This window comes from Camellia sinensis, chromosome 12, assembly GCF_055761805.1.
Source record: "Camellia sinensis isolate YWXY chromosome 12, ASM5576180v1, whole genome shotgun sequence".
Lineage (NCBI taxonomy): Eukaryota > Viridiplantae > Streptophyta > Magnoliopsida > Ericales > Theaceae > Camellia > Camellia sinensis.
Window position 1 is genome coordinate 110,242,195 of NC_138972.1, and position 15,724 is coordinate 110,257,918.

At 45.3% G+C, this 15,724-nt stretch overlaps 1 protein-coding gene across 1 annotated transcript; it reads left to right on the forward strand.

Annotated features, from left to right (window-relative positions):
• Nucleotides 1-1,996: 1,996 nt before the first annotated feature.
• Nucleotides 1,997-4,420, forward strand: LOC145803809 (uncharacterized). Its single transcript, XM_082897166.1, has 3 exons — nucleotides 1,997-2,991; nucleotides 3,089-3,257; nucleotides 3,725-4,420. Exons 1-3 carry the CDS (start codon nucleotides 1,997-1,999, stop codon nucleotides 4,418-4,420), a joined length of 1,860 nt encoding a protein of 619 aa, XP_082753292.1.
• The last annotated feature ends 11,304 nt before the right edge of the window (nucleotides 4,421-15,724 follow it).

Here is a 15,724-nt window from a genome sequence, read left to right on the forward strand (position 1 = left end):
ATGAGCTGAAGTTCAAAGATGCCGATAATCGTGATATAAGGAAGGACCCTTATCCTAACCACAAAGAGAATGGGAAGAATGTACATATGATTAGATACCTTGGGCCTGTGCGCGAGGCCAAGAAGTATGTGCCTTGGCGTATCTAGGAAGATTATGGGGCCATTACTTTCCTAGAAGCAGACATACCATGCACATTTCCCCATAACCATCCTCTTTTTGTCACAGCTTACATCAATGATGTAGAGTTCAAGCGTGCTTTTCCTCAATGGTGGGGCGTCCATAAACATCATTACTACAAACACCTTTGCAAAAACTGGAATCTCAGAGTCCAAGATGGTTCACCAACCCATCACTGTGACGGGTTTTGGTGGTGAGAAAAAAGTTACTAAGGGCCATGCTATCGTGGACTTTGCAGTTGGTGAGATCCGTTTCGCAACTAAGTTCCATGTGATTAAAGCGGACACAAATTACCATATGATACTTGGCAAAGCTTGGATGCACCAATGTGGGGCAATCTCGTCAAGTTATCACCAATGCATGAAGGTAAAGTTGGGAAAGCGCACAGTAACCATAAATGCGTCTTAACAGCCATTCGAAGTGGATGAGGCACACTATTCGGATGTAGTTTTCTTTACTGAGTTGCCAATGGATGAAACTCTAAGGGCTGGTAAAGTTGCAGTGGTAAAATTGCCAAAGTAAGAAGATATTCGGGATACAGAGGCTGCTCCAGAAAGTAGTGGGCAGAAAAGGAGTAGCAAGGCCACAAGTCCTCCACCCAAGATTGTTAAGGTACGCAAGGACGGCAAGACAGTTTACTACTTATGATAGTCTTGGGGGCCATACTTCATACCTTGGAAGGATGGCCCCAAGACGAATAAACGTGACGGTGATGAGTCCCAAGAAAGCTTGGTAGAGACGCCTGAGCCCGCCCTTGAATGCATGCAAGATAGACCCAAACCGGAGCATGAGGTACTTGCTGCGGTCAACCTCAGCGACTTACCAGGGCAGAGCAAGCCCGTGTTTATCAGTGATACAATGGCTCCAGCAGCTAAGGCAGGATTGATAACACAACTAAAGCAGTACAGTGACGTCTTTGCTTGGACATACGATGAGATGCCTAGTCTTGACCCACCCCTTATTACTCATCATCTGGACACTTTTCCAAACTCTAAGCCAATCAAGGAGCATGCTCGAAAGTATCACCCTTATCTTGAAGCAAAGATTAAAGTGGAGGTAGATAACTTATATAGGGCTAAGATCATTGAGCCTATACAATACCCAACCTGGTTAGCAAATATTGTGCCTGCGAAGAAGAAGAACGGTCTGATCAGGGCTTGCGTAGACTTTCGTGACCTGAATAAGGCCTGCCTAAAAGATGAGTTTCCATTGCCCTTTGTTGACACACTTGTCGATTCTACGATGGGCCATCAGATGTTCTCTTTCATGAATGGGTTCAGTGGTTATAACCAGACCAAAATGGCATCAGAAGATGCAGAAAAGACGGCTTTTAGAACGCCCTTGGGAAATTTTTTCTATACGGTGATGCCCTTCAGTTTGAAAAATGTGGAGGCAACCTACCAACACGCTATGACTGCAGTGTTCCATGACATGTTGCATCATGAATTGGAAGTATATGTGGATGATCTAGTGGTCAAGTCTGCTGAGGCAAACCAACACCTCTACGACTTGGAAATTTTTTTTCAGCGTTGCCGCTAATTCTGCCTAAAGATGAACCCTGTCAAGCGTACCTTCAGAGTTACCACCGGCAAGTTCCTTGGTTTTCTTGTACACCAACGGGGGATCAAAGTAGATGGGGATAAGATGAAGTCAATCATGGAGATGCCACCACCACACTCTCAAAAGGCCTTGAAAAAATTCCTAGGCAACGTGTCATACCGTAGAAGGTTCATTCCAGCCCTTGCTGAGATAACCTTTTCCTTTGGGGCACTGGAATCACAAGTTTGAATGGTTGCAAGAATACCAACAGACATTTGATATGGTGAAGAAAGCACTTACCTCTCCACTTACAATGATTGCCTCACAATCCAAAAAGCCTCTACTACTGTACCTGACCTTTACACCTTGGTCTATTGAAGCTCTACTTGTCCAAGACATGGATGGCATTGAGAAGCCAGTCTATTACATCAATCGCAAAGTCAATGGTGCCGAGTCGCGATATACCCTAATTGAGAGGCAGTGTTTACCCTTAATCTTCAAATTGCAGAAGTTGCGCCACTATTTTTTGGCACACCCGATCCAGGTTGTGACCCGGAGTGATCCATTCCGTTACTTGCTGAGCAAGCATGCTCTGACTGGAAAAATGACAAGATGGCTTTTGGTTCTAGCAGAATATGACATCACTTGTGTTACTCCCAAGGCTATTAAGATCCAAGCACTTGCAGACTTACTGGCCCAATTCCCATCTGGTGGACATGAACCTGTAGAGGTACCTCTACCAGGTGAGGTCCATGTCTTAGCAGCTGTAGTTGAAACTTATTGGGACTTAAAAATTGATGGAGCTTCTGGAGCTGGGAAAGGTGGAGCTGGCATAACACTAACCAGTCAAGAAGGAGAGAAGTTTCATCTATCATATAAGCTTGACTTTGAATGTTCAAACAACGAGGCTGACTATGAGGCGTTGATACTGGGTCTAATTGCTACCCAAAAGAAGGGCCTCCGCAAGTTGAAAATTTGGGGCGACTCCAAGCTAGTTGTCAAGAAAACAATGGGTGATTTCATCTTGAAGGAGCCTCTGTTAGCCCCATATAGCATCGTAGTTCAAAGGTTTCTCACTCAGTTTGATGATGTCCAAACCCAGCATACCCCTCGAACATACAGCCGTTTCCCGAATGCCTTGGCTACATTGGGGACAAAGGTGGATGTACTAGATGATATTATAGCCATCATCATCGAGAAAAGAACAACACCAATAGTGTTTGCCGAAGAACATACAAAGCAAGTTGCTGAGTGGTGGAAAGCATATATAATCCTGTAGTTGAAAACAGGCTAGGGAACAAACAAACCAGCAGAACTTGCATCATTTATGCTCCTCATAGAAGAGTTGTACTTTCACGGTCCCAATAACCAGCTGGCAAGGTGCGTCAGTAGACAAGAAGAAACTTACAGACTTAAGTAGATATATGCTAAGTCCTTTGGAAATGGAGATATCAGTCTATACTGACAAATATAGAGGCAAGGGTATTACTAGCCAGAGATGGAAAAGGAAAGCATTGAGTTGCAGAGGCAATGTGCAAAATGTCAGTCCTACCCTAAATCTTAAGCAGTGAGGAATGGAGGCAGCTGTATATTGACTATCTTGGAAATGGCACACTGCCTGAGAGCAAAGCCGATGCTATTAGAGTTCAGAGGCGGGCCCTTTTCTTCCTTCACCCTGGCAAGCTGTACCCGCAAAAGCCTTGCAAAGAAACCTTTGGCGTGTTTATCAAAGGATGAGGCAAACGAAGTACTGAGAGAAGCCCACAAGGTAGAGCATCAAAGAGCACAGCGATTATATGGGCACCTTAATCACCTCGGCTGCTGCTGGCCGACAATGGAAGAAGATGCTAAAATCTTTGAAAGGAGATGCCAATGTTGACAGAAATTTAGGAACTTGATATTTGCACTGGCGGTTGAACTGCACAAAATCAAGACCCCTTACCCGTTTCATGCTTGGCATTTGACCTGGTAGGTCCTATAGATTGATACTTGTATCAATTGAAGTTAGTTCCAAGTGGGTAGAGGCTATACTGATGAGGAAGGCAGATGGGCAGAAGTGGCCAACTTCAGCAAAGAAAACATAATCTGTAGGTTTGGCATACCCAACGTGATGTTGTTTGATAATGGAACCCCCTTTGTGAACCGCCATATGGGAAGACTGTTGGGCACTTATCAGATCAAGCACCATAAGTCTACCCCGTACTACCCGCAAGGGAACGAACAAGCTGAGGCAACCAACAGAACTCTCATCCGAATATTGAGTAAAACGGTGGATGACGCAGGGGCCACATTGTTTGAACAACTCCATGTAGCACTTTGGGCATACAGAACGTCAAAGAAGAGGCTAACTCAGACAACCCCATTTTCCCTAGTATATGGGTCTGAAATTATGTTACCAGTTGAGTTGGCAGTACCCTCAGCAAGAATGGCTATATCAGCATATTTAGTTCAAGACATCAGAAAAAACGACATAGAGGCAGCTGAAGAAAGAAGGGATCGAGCTTCGCGAGAAATGGAAAAGTATCATCAGTCTATAGCTCACGCCTACAATCAATCTTTCAACACAAGGAGTTCAAGGAGGGGGATTTGGTGTGGAAGACAGTGGATGCAATCGTGCGGGGGAAACCAATCCCCAAGTTCTCACCTAGATGGTAAGGCCCCTACAAAGTTGCTAAGGCAAGCAGCAAGGGGTATTATAGGTTGACAAGAGTAAATGATGGGTTCAGAACTGGCCCTATCAACGCCAAATATGTCAAAGAATATTTTCTTAATTTCTTTTGTTTAAAAAAAAAAAAAAGAGTTATAAGTTTATTTGTTAATACTTCCAAAGCAAAGTGTAAAGAAAGGGTTATACACTTAGTAAACTTGTTACTCTTGTAAACACTTAGTGCAAGGAAAGTTTTCCATACTTAGCGAAATTTGGTCCATGTAAAAAGCTTAGTCGCGATGAAGTTTTATTCATGGCCCGAGTTTTGCTTGTCTTTAGAAGTTATGTAAGAGACAATGAAAGGAAGAAAATGTTCTCCATAGCATGACTACAATGTTCAAAAGGAAAAGAAGAAAGAAAAAAGAGATAGCAAAAGTACAAAGAAAAAGAGCCATAACAATGCCACAATACATCAATTCAAGCCCTTCATGAGGAAGTCCATCAGGGTTACATGCCGAGGTAACTGAGCAACCAACGTAGAGTACTTTTCTTTGAACAGAGCTAGGTTCTGCCAGTGATGCTCCAAGGCACCCTCACACTCCTTGATAGTCTTCTCCAAGGATGCAATCACCGCCACATTGTCTGCATGCTCAAGGAAGCCATCGACTTCCTGAACCCTATCCCTCATCCATGATAGGTCCAAACCATTCCTCTCAAAGCCATTCAGGTTGGACTTAGCACTTTCCACGAACTTGCTGGGGGTTGTCAGAATCTTCTTAGTAGCGAGGTCGCGAATGAAGTGGGCAAGTGACTCCAGCAGCGCTGTTTACATCATAGATACAGGAACATTAAAAGGAGTGAAAGTGTTAGGGCGCAAAGCCTGGATGCGGGCAATAATGAGAGCAGCTTTAGAAGAAACCCAATAACTTAGAAAAGAAACCCTTCCTGAGGGCTGTAGGGACTCTCTCACACCACCGCCAACCTGGATCACAAGGGGAGACTTGCAAAATGACCGAAGTTTTGAAGACGACGAACCTCTCCCTAGGACGGCTGCCCAACAGCTTTGGATTGTGTGGATGCGGAGAGTTGGCCAGACGAGCTGATCTCGCGAGACAAACCAAAACTGCTTCCATCGCTCTGCCGCTCCAAGAAGAGGTTATTCATTGGGTAGCCTCCAACGTTCAGATTTGGTATAGTAGTAGTATCCATCCCAGTATAAAAATCTTGAGACACTCCAAAGTCAGCTGGCACATCGGGAAAATGAGTGGGGTCCAAGTCTGCAAGCTACTCAGAGGTTGCCGAAGCAACTGGGTCAGAGGTCCCAGCGACAGCAGTAACAACATGAATGGCTAGGGTGACAACTTCCTCTGCAAGTCGGTCCAAATTTAGGGGGACTACAACAGGAACAGTGGAAGCAGCCGCTACACTTGCACTCCCTTCAGCCACTTGGACGTTTGGAAGTGGGGTCTGTTGAACCAATGGAGACTTAGTGGACTAGGAAGAACCACCAAATACAACTTCAAAGGGAGGTGGTGCAACTTCCAGCGGCTCTCTTACGCCCTATCTTTGCTTGCGGTCTCAGGGACAAAATCCTCCCCACCGACAGAGGAATGGTCAGAATGGGCAGAATCAACAGGGTTTGGGGGTTCTGCACCCTCAACAACTACAACCTCTATTACTCCCACATTAGGGAGACTTGTTCACTTTCAACAAAAGGGGCATCATGATCTCTCTCCATATCTGCAACCTTATTCTCACCAGCCGACTCAACCCTCGCAACGGACTCAGCCGTTGCAACTGGTTCGGCCTCAGCACTTGGTTCCTCTTCAACATCTGGCAATATCATTTTGCAATTTCTAAGCCTGGTGACCCTTGAAGCAATGGGAAGTTCATCATCATCGTCTGAATTTGAGGAAATGTCGATGGCACTCGAAGGACCTCCAGGACCTGAAGGTGGTATAACCCAAACGGTACCGCGCTCCGAGACCAATAAACCCTGACAAGGAAGAAGACCGTGTGACTACTAAGTGAAGATAAAAAGTCCCAATGAAGTATGAAAAAATGCAGAGTATTTTTCTAAGTATGAGTACCTTTTAGAGTCTTTTCTTGCTTGGTAAGGTGCGAGCCTCAGCGACCGACGCCGCTGCCTCCTAGACTGCTCTCAGTCTGGAGCAAGTCATGCATACTGTTGTGCTGACTTGAGGGGGAGCAATTGGCAAAGGTCGAACGGACTTTTCCCTAGATAGGTGAGGCTCCTCCATGGCAGGTAGGGATAGAAGCTTGAAACAGCAAAGAACAATGGTCTGTTTTCCACGGCCAAAGGGTTTCGTCGCATGGTCGACTGGATCACTGTTGCAAAGATTGAATAAAGAATTGAGGTTGCGATGGCAGAACAGCCTGTTATTGGGAGTGAACGCGCCCTCTCTCCTAAGTGAGGGAAGCTCCATGAAGCCCAAGCCCTCCACAAGTAGAGCAGTACAATCATGGGCAAACCGCTGAAAGCTCTGGTGGAAATCAGTCTGAGGCGGAGGGGCATGTGGAATGCCCTGATCCATGCCAAACTGCCTAAGGACCCTGCCCGATTGATAGATGGCGCTGGACATGCCCTCCTTGTTCCATACGGGTATAAATCTGGGGCGCATCATAATAGGAATAAGAAGGGAGTTGCCCTACACACTGTTGAGAGAGAAATCAACATGACGAGTCTTAGAGAAATAAAATGGAACCATAAAGATGCGTGGAAGAGGCTGAGTGAAGGAACGGAACACACACTCCTCCATGCGATCGATGTGATCCACGAAAGGCCTATTGGTGCCAATGCCAGACCATTTGGAAATACAAGGAAGAGATTGACATACTTGTCTTGTGACGGGTCGGCCTTCTACATCTAGAACGGGACGACCCTCTGCATTAAGGACTTTATCAATAAAGAATGGCTCGTGTTCTTTGGGGACAAGACCCATAACAGGTAATCGCTCATAGAAGAAGGCGGTCAGAAAGTGGGTATGAACGAAGCTCCACACATTGTAGCGGCCCATGGATCTCTCTATGTTCGAATGGATAAGTTTGATGTGGAAATATAAATTTCCCAAAAAGAGAGGGGCCAAGAGGATCTGACTACCGCTGCATAGTTTGACAACGAGAGAGAACACCAAAGGATCGATGCTCTCAGCAGGGTTACTGGGAAGAACAAAAAAGGAGATGAAATAACTGATGAAGGCGGCCAAGTACAAGTTGTCTCGGTAACCAGGGCCAACTATAGAGTCGCGACTGTCTTTGGTAACATCACCCACGACAGGTTGCATGTCCTTGAAAAAGTGCTTTAGCCAGGAGAGATAGGTGGTCTTGTCTCTTGTGGCCTCTCTGGAAGTAGTTCCCCAGTCCTAAGATCGTAGCAAGAGCCGTACTTCCATGCCTCTCGAAATGCACCCTAGAGGGCAGTCACAGCAGTTTGTTCTGCATTAGACAGTGAAGTGTGGTCAGAAGGGTAGTCCCCACAGGTACTCAGACGAAGGAGAACAGCAACATCTTCAAGGGTTAGGGCTATCTCCCCCCAAGCTAGGACAAAAGTGTGAGTGTCGCAGCTCCAGCAGAAAACAACTGTATCAGTATTGGTTTGCACCTTACGCACAGATAACTCTGTCGAAATCAAAATAGCGTTGAAGAGATGAACATCCCTCAAGCACTGCTCAAAATCATTGTCCGCAATGACATCATTAACCCAAAGAGACTAGTCTGCCAAAGGACCCGAGTGGGTGTGGTGATAGATATAGTAGTGAGGAAAGTCACCGCGCTCCCCACGAAACCGCAGCATAGAGGTTGGGTTAACCATGTTAGCGTTATCCAAAGAGGCCTCACTAAAGGGTAGCAAAGGTTCTTCTAGAGAAAGGGTTTCAAGAACAAAGGAGTCGACTGCCTTCCAAAGTGGACCAGCTAGCCGCCCCAAAATATGGGGCCCTCCTCCACTTAGTCCTGGGAGGGACAGCCTTGTCGGGTAGGAACCTAGTGGTGGCCATGAAGGAGAATAAATAAAAGACAAGAAGACTTTGGAAGATGGGGGCTAGAAAGAGAAGAAGACAATGAGACAAGAAAATGTATTGTGGTGGAAGTGGGGGACCGGTGGACCCAAGGGGCACTATTTATAAAGAAAGCAGCAAAAGGGTGCCAACACACTTCCCTAGGCCCATTATGACCCATCAGTCAAAGGGGGCACCTTTTCAGAGCTGATGCAACTTTTGACCCAACCAACATAACCCCTGGGTTACTTGTTGATGTCATGCATGCGTGGGAAACAATAAGTGTGTCCCTTACACGCGCAAGGGGCAAATATAGAGGGTTAGAAATTAAGCCCCAAATTAAGTATGGACCTAAGTGCTGGGGTCGCCCCTTTAAGGCGACCAAGAATGACTGAAGGAGCATAGGCTAAAAGCCCAGAGGAAGTGGGCCAACAGTGGGCCGAAGCAGATCTGACCCGCGTAGGGTTCAAATGGACTCCACGAAGGAAATTGCCTAAGTGAAGTTGCAGAGGGAAAAAATGCAGCGGGAAAGTTACTGAGGCACTTTGCCTCAGTGCCGTTCATCCTAATATCTTTGGTTCCATAGCCATCCGAAGTTACTGAGGAAATGAGAAAACTGAAGCAACAAAGTTGCAGAGGTAGAACTTGCAACTCCCAAGTTGCAGAGGTATTTTATCAGCGCCGCCATCTCTAATATTGTCGGTTCTACTGTCTGAACTTGTAGTGGGAAATGGCTATCGCAACAACTATAACCGCAGCGCCAAACACTCCCGTCGTAACTACACTTGTTGAGGTTGAAATAGGTAGTTTCGGAGGCAAACAAATAGTACACAGTACATAGAGAGGCACACGTGGCACCTTCAGCCTGGTGGCTCAAGGCAGAATATTCTGTATGATCCTTAGGGACACCTGTCTTCTCTCTATTTGGCCACTTGGTGTCCTCTTGGTACCAAGGAAAAGCCTATAAATAGAACTCATTTCCCAAGGTTCAAGAAGAGGAATTTTGGAACTTTGGGGAAATGCTGCCAATTTGTGCACTGCCATTGTCTTCTTTTTGAGCTACCTGCTTCACCTTCATCCAGCCGCTCACTCTCCAACTTCTCAGACAGTTGCTGCTGCTCATTCTCTCATCATTCCACCACTCTTGGACCATTAGCGTAGTTTTTGCCTCTCTAATCATCTTCCTAACCTTAAACCCCTCTACATTTCTGACGACTCTACTGGGGAGGCTGTTCTGTTGATGGTTCATACCTGCAGTGGTTTACACACTTCACTAGAAAAAATGGCTGAGGATGAAGTTCAGTAACCCCCACGGCAGCAAGGCTATTCCAATGGCGGGGCAGCACATGCGAAGGACCGCGACCATAGTGTTGTAGTTGAGGCAGTCCAGTCACTCCAGGACACACAGAGGGAAATCTTGGCAGCTTTGAAAACTCTCACTGAGGCTATTATGGCCATGGCATCCAGACCAACCCAAACTCAAGCACCTCTACCTGTAGCAGTCCCAAACCCAGTGCCTAACCTATTTCCTAAGGCTCGGGCTCCAATCCAGGTGCCTCCGGTGGTACCTCAGGCGAACGGTACGGCCGCTGGTTTAACTACTCGGGAGCAGACTGGACCATTCTAGCCCACTCACTTTGTTACTCTAGCTGATGTACAAGTTATGCTCGAGTAGAAACGTTGCAAAAAGAAACTACCATCTCTCCCCAACCTAGAAGTGAAACCCCTATACTCTCAGGAGATATTGACCATGCCATACCCAACTGGGTATGCAGTGCCCAAGTTTATTAAGTTTGATGGGAAACAAGGCAATGTCAGAGAACACGTTGTGAGGTTCATTGAAACTCTTGGTGTCTATGGCAGTGACCACTCTCTGCACCTTCAGAAGTTCTCCAAATCATTTACTGAAATTGCTTACAGTTGGTATGTGAACTTGGCTCCCAACTCGATCTAGAGTTAGGAGGAGATAGTGAACAAGTTCCACACAAAGTTCATCCAAGTCCAAGAGAAAGTTACAACCCTCACACTTGGGAGAGATGTCCAAAAAGAAGGTGAAGATATACTGGATTATGTTAAGCAGTTCCAAGATAAGGCTATTGACTGTCATGAACTAGTGGATGAGGCCCATTTAGTCAGCAAATGTGTGGAGGTGCCATATGTGACTACAAAATTTTCTTGGTGAATCATAATTTGCCTACCTTTCTAGCATTGGTTTAGGCAGCTAAGAACCTCAGTACCACCGGTCCTCTACATAGATCTCGTGCAGTCACCGCTACTCCCATAGTAGCAGAGTTACTACGGTAACCTTTGCAAGAGGGAACCGCTCATAAGGGGAGGCGTCATCCTCTCGAAAGAGGAAGAGTTATGAGGACAAGAATCCATATCCTTGCAGCCTTGAGAATGTTAAGGCCTTGGTTAAAAAATGGGTAGCCCATGGTGAACTTACTTTGCCTTCGGTTGATGTCCCTCCAACAAAAAAGGACAAAGAAAGCCCATATTATTGTATCTTTCAAACAACCACCAAACACCCTACTAGAGACTGTTGGACTTTGAAAAGTGTCTTCAAGAAGAAAGTTGACGCAAATCAGCTGAAGTTCAAAGATGTCGGTAATCGTGATGTAAGGAAAGACCCTTATCCTAACCATAAAGAGAAGGGGAAGAATGTACATATGATTAAGTACCTAGGGCCCGTATGCGATCAAGTGCACATGGCATCCTACTATGATGAGTTAGAAGAGGACACTCATGCTAGCGTCCAGCTCCTTGAGACAGTACCTGCAGAGGCAAAATTTGCAGAGGATACTCACACTTAGGCCTTGCAAAACTCTATTAAGTTTCGCACCTTCTTTGACCAGCTGGGGCTGAGCCAAGCCGCCAAGTTGGAAGCAACAAAGGACCTCATTAACATTGCCGAAGTCCACCATGTCGAAGTTGCTGAGGCCGAGGAGTATGTGCCTCGGCGTATCTAGGAAGATTAGGAGGCCATTACTTTCTCAGAAGCAGACAGAGCATACCCATTTCCTCATAACCGTTCTCTTTTTGGCACAATGTACATCAATGATGTAGAGTTCAAGCGTGCTTTCCTCGATGGTGGGGCATCTATAAACATCATCACTACTGACACCTTTGCAAAGGCTGGTATCTCAGAGTCCAAGATGGTTTGCCAACCCATCACCGTGGCGGGTTTTGGTGGTGAGAAGAAAGTTACTAAGGGCCATGTTATTGTGGACTTAGCAGTTGGTGAGAAAGTTACTAAGGGCCATGTTAATTAAGTTCCATGTGATTGAAGGGGACACAAATTATCATATGATACTTGGCAGAGCTTGGATGCACCGATATGGGGCTATCTTGTCAAGTTATCACCAATGCGTGAAGGCAAAGTTGGGAAAGCGCATAGTAACCATAAATGCGTCTAAAAAGCTATTTGGAGTAGAGGAGGCACACTATTCGAATGTAGTTTTCTTTGCTGAGTTTTCAATGGATGAAACACCAAGTACAGGTAAAGTTACAGTGGTAAAATCGTCGAGGTGGGAAGAAATTTGGGATGTTGAGGCTACTCTAGAAAGTAGTGGGCAGAAGAAGAGCAGCAAGTCCACAAGTCCTCCACCCAAGATTGTTAAGGGGCGCGAGGACGACAAGACAGTTTACTACCTATGATGGTCTTGGTGGCCAGACTTCATACTATGGGAGGGTTGCCCCGATATGAATAAACGTGCCGGTGATAAGTCCCAAGAAGTGTTGGTGGAGATACCTGAGCTGGCCCCTGAATGCATGCAAAATAGACCCAAACCACAACAAGAGGCACTTGTTGAGATCAACCTTAGCGACTTACCAAGGTAGAGCAAGCCCGTGTTTATCAGCGATATAATGGCTCCAGCAACTAAGGTAGAATTGATAACACTACTGAAGTGGTACAGTGACGTCTTTGCCTGGACATACGACGAGATGCCTGGTCTTGACCAATCTCTTGTCACTCATCAACTGGACACTTTTTCCAACGCTATGCCAATCAAACAGCATGCTCGAAAGTATCACCCTAATCTTGAAGCAAAGATTAAGGCGGAGGTAGAAAAGTTATAGAGGGCCAAGTTCATTGCGCCTATATAGCACCCAACCTTGCTAGCAAATATTGTGCCTATGAAGAAGAAGAATGGCCTGGTCAGGGTCTACGTAGACTTTCACGACTTGAATAAGGCCTACTTGAAAGACGAGTTTCTATTGCCCCATGTTGACACACTTGTCGATTCTACTGTAGGCCATCAAATGTTATCCTTCATGGATGGGTTCAGTGGTTATAACCAGATCAAAATGGCACCAGAAGATGCAGAAAAGACGGCTTTCAGAACGCCCTTGAGAAATTTTTTCTATACGGTGATGCCCTTCGGTTTGAAAAGTGCGGGGGTAACCTACCAACCGGCTATGATTGCAGTGTTCCATGACATGTTGCATTATGAGGTGGAAGTAAATGTGGATGATCTGGTGGTCAAGTCTACTAAGGCAAACCGACACCTTTGCGACTTGGAAAAAGTATTTCAGTGTTGTCGCAAATTTTTCCTAAAGATGAACCCTCTTAAGTGTGCCTTTGGAGTTACCGCTGGCAAGTTCCTCGGCTTTGTTGTACACCAACGGGGGATCGAAGTAGATGGGGATAAGATCAAGTCAATCATGGAGATGCCACCACCACACTCTCAAAAGGCCTTGAATAACTATCGAGAAATGGATTTCACGCGTTGAGCTCATCTAAAATTATCTTGTATAAAAAAGCGCTAACGCTCACTTTTTACTAGTCAAGGGTCTACGATCAGAGAGCGCTCATCCCTTGCTTGTTTGGTCATCGGGCTGCTCTGTCTGATGGAATCTGTCTTTTGGCTAACGGTCATCGGTATCGGTCCAACCATTCCTTTCTCCTGTCTTTATTAGTATATTCCCTCTCTTCCTTCCCTGCTCGGGAATTCGTATCTGTAGCAATCGAGTAAGGCTAGGCTAATCGGTGGAAAAAAAAAATCGCGTTCTGTATCGGTCAATCGCTTCGGTGAATGAATCTATCACGAATGCCATTACATTTTCTTAGTTGCTTGTTTGCGATCCCTTGTTTGAATCAGAGTCTTTCTCGTAGGGCATTTTATTAAAGCTGAAGGCCTCTTCAAATTCCTTGATGTAGGGTCAAAGGGATAATAGAAGTGAGTCTTGAAAGTGGATAGGTGATCATCCCTTTCTTTAAAGTCAGCTAATGAAACCAACCTTGGAGTTCCAGCTGTAAGTGAAGTTCAAAATCTCTCTTCCTTTCGGTAAGCTCAGTACTCAAGGGAGGTTCATAGAATCCACTCTTTACGTTACGACTAGCGGTATCTGTTTCTGTATCGGCTTTATCTAGCGAGTGGGCTTCTTCGTTGAGTAGACGTCTCGAGGGAACAAACCAGACAAAATCCGTTTTTTTAGTAAAATCTCCTGCTTTTGGCTTTCTCTTCCGGTTGCGTAAGTCGGAAACACGTTCAACAGACAGATCAGAAAAGAGCTTTCACTACTTTTAGCTGGGCTTGACTTGACTACCGCCCGAAGCGCAAGGAATAAAAGAAAGAAGTCAGGCAAGTGGTTTTCTCGATGAACTCCTTCCTTTTCTATTTCTTTTTGAGCCCGTAGGCTAACTCCAAGGTTTCACTCCAAGAGTCTAACTCTAAGGCTTTACGGCTTGACGAGGGTTGATGAATCCTTGTACACTCCAACTACTGTACGAGAACCACAGGTTGGGTTCTGCTTTCTCTTTGCACAGAGTAACTCGCAATTTGATGACAGCACTACATACAACCTTCAAGGAAAGAACCTTGACTTCTTTCTTCTTTAGAGGAGGCTCATTCGGGAGAATAAGACGCTTAAAGCAATCCACATGAAATGAGGAAAGAGAACTGAGTAAACCTCTCATTTACACATGGTCCTTTACCCGCCAAGAAACTGGCATTCAATCTTTCTTCGAAGAGGGAAGGGGTACGCTTTCACTCCAATCATCGAAATCGGATTGGACTCATTGAAATAGGAAGAAGAATATATACATAGCTATATTATATAGATTGAGGGAATAGCTTACAGGGCATAACTAGCCTGAGTCACTATAGGTGATTCCACCCTTCTTAAACCAGGGATCCACTCTCTCCTCACTCAATAAAGCAGGGCACGCTTACTTGATTCTCGCAGGGAGAGTGATGACCTCTATATATTTTAAGGCTATACCCGACTTAGAGACTGATGAGTTGCTTACTAAGGGAGAAATACAAGAGACTTGCATTTAGAATCAGGGACTAATACCAAGAATCAGATTAAAATAGAGAAAAGCATTGCCTACTCTCAATCAGGGACTAAAACCACTGCTTTTGGGTCTGTTACACTTAATAATGGAAACTAACCAGATATACATTATTCCCAGAGACTGAGATTAGCGGAAAGAAGGAGATCGAAATCCCTTCAGACAGAGAAAGAGGAAAGGCTAGAAATCACATCAAGATCAGGAATGGCAGCGGGAAGGAGGAAAGACCAGCATTCGGGAGACGACCCAAGTGCAATCACATAATAATACTTACTACTAACCTATCAATCGAAGCCGAGGAAATGAGATAACATCCTATGACTTCACTCACTCTTAGTCGGTGGACCAGACTTGATATCCTCAGTCTTCCGTATACTAGGAAAGAGACCGCAATAAGGGTATTTTTTACAAAAGGAACCATACTTGCATAGGAAGACACGCATGCACTCCTTGGATTAGGGATAAATCAATGAATAGTTTAGTTACACATGGGCCTTTTAAATAGAAAAAAGGGGGATCTTGACACACCGGGAGGCAATCTACTTACACCGGCTTAGTTCTTATCCCTGCTTACTTCAGTCTGAACTCCTAGCATTCGAGTTCCCATCTCGCATCTGCAAAATAAATCTGAGACAACAACCCGGCGTACGGGTCTTGGCTTGTCTTGTTGACCCAAAGCTGGTGTTGGAACTGCTTCGAATCCTGGCTTTCCAACTGTAGTTTACTTTGGCAATGCGAGTGACTTTCTCCCTTTTTGGGATTTAGTGGGTTGCTTCGATTCCTCCAATTCCTTTGGTTTTGGATTCAATCCCAAGTCAGCCCTAGAAGATGGAATAAATATCGAGTAAATTGCCATTTTCCTTTATCAACTTCTTTCGTTTGACCCCTTGAGCGTCATCCCTCCCAATAGTTTAATCAAACTCGCTATCGGGGTCCCGGCCTAGGAACAACCACCCAAAAAAGCAGAATCTAAGACTTCAAGCAGCCCTACTGGAATAGAAAATGAAGGCACCTTCATTACAGGAAGAGGTGGTGATTGTACTTTGA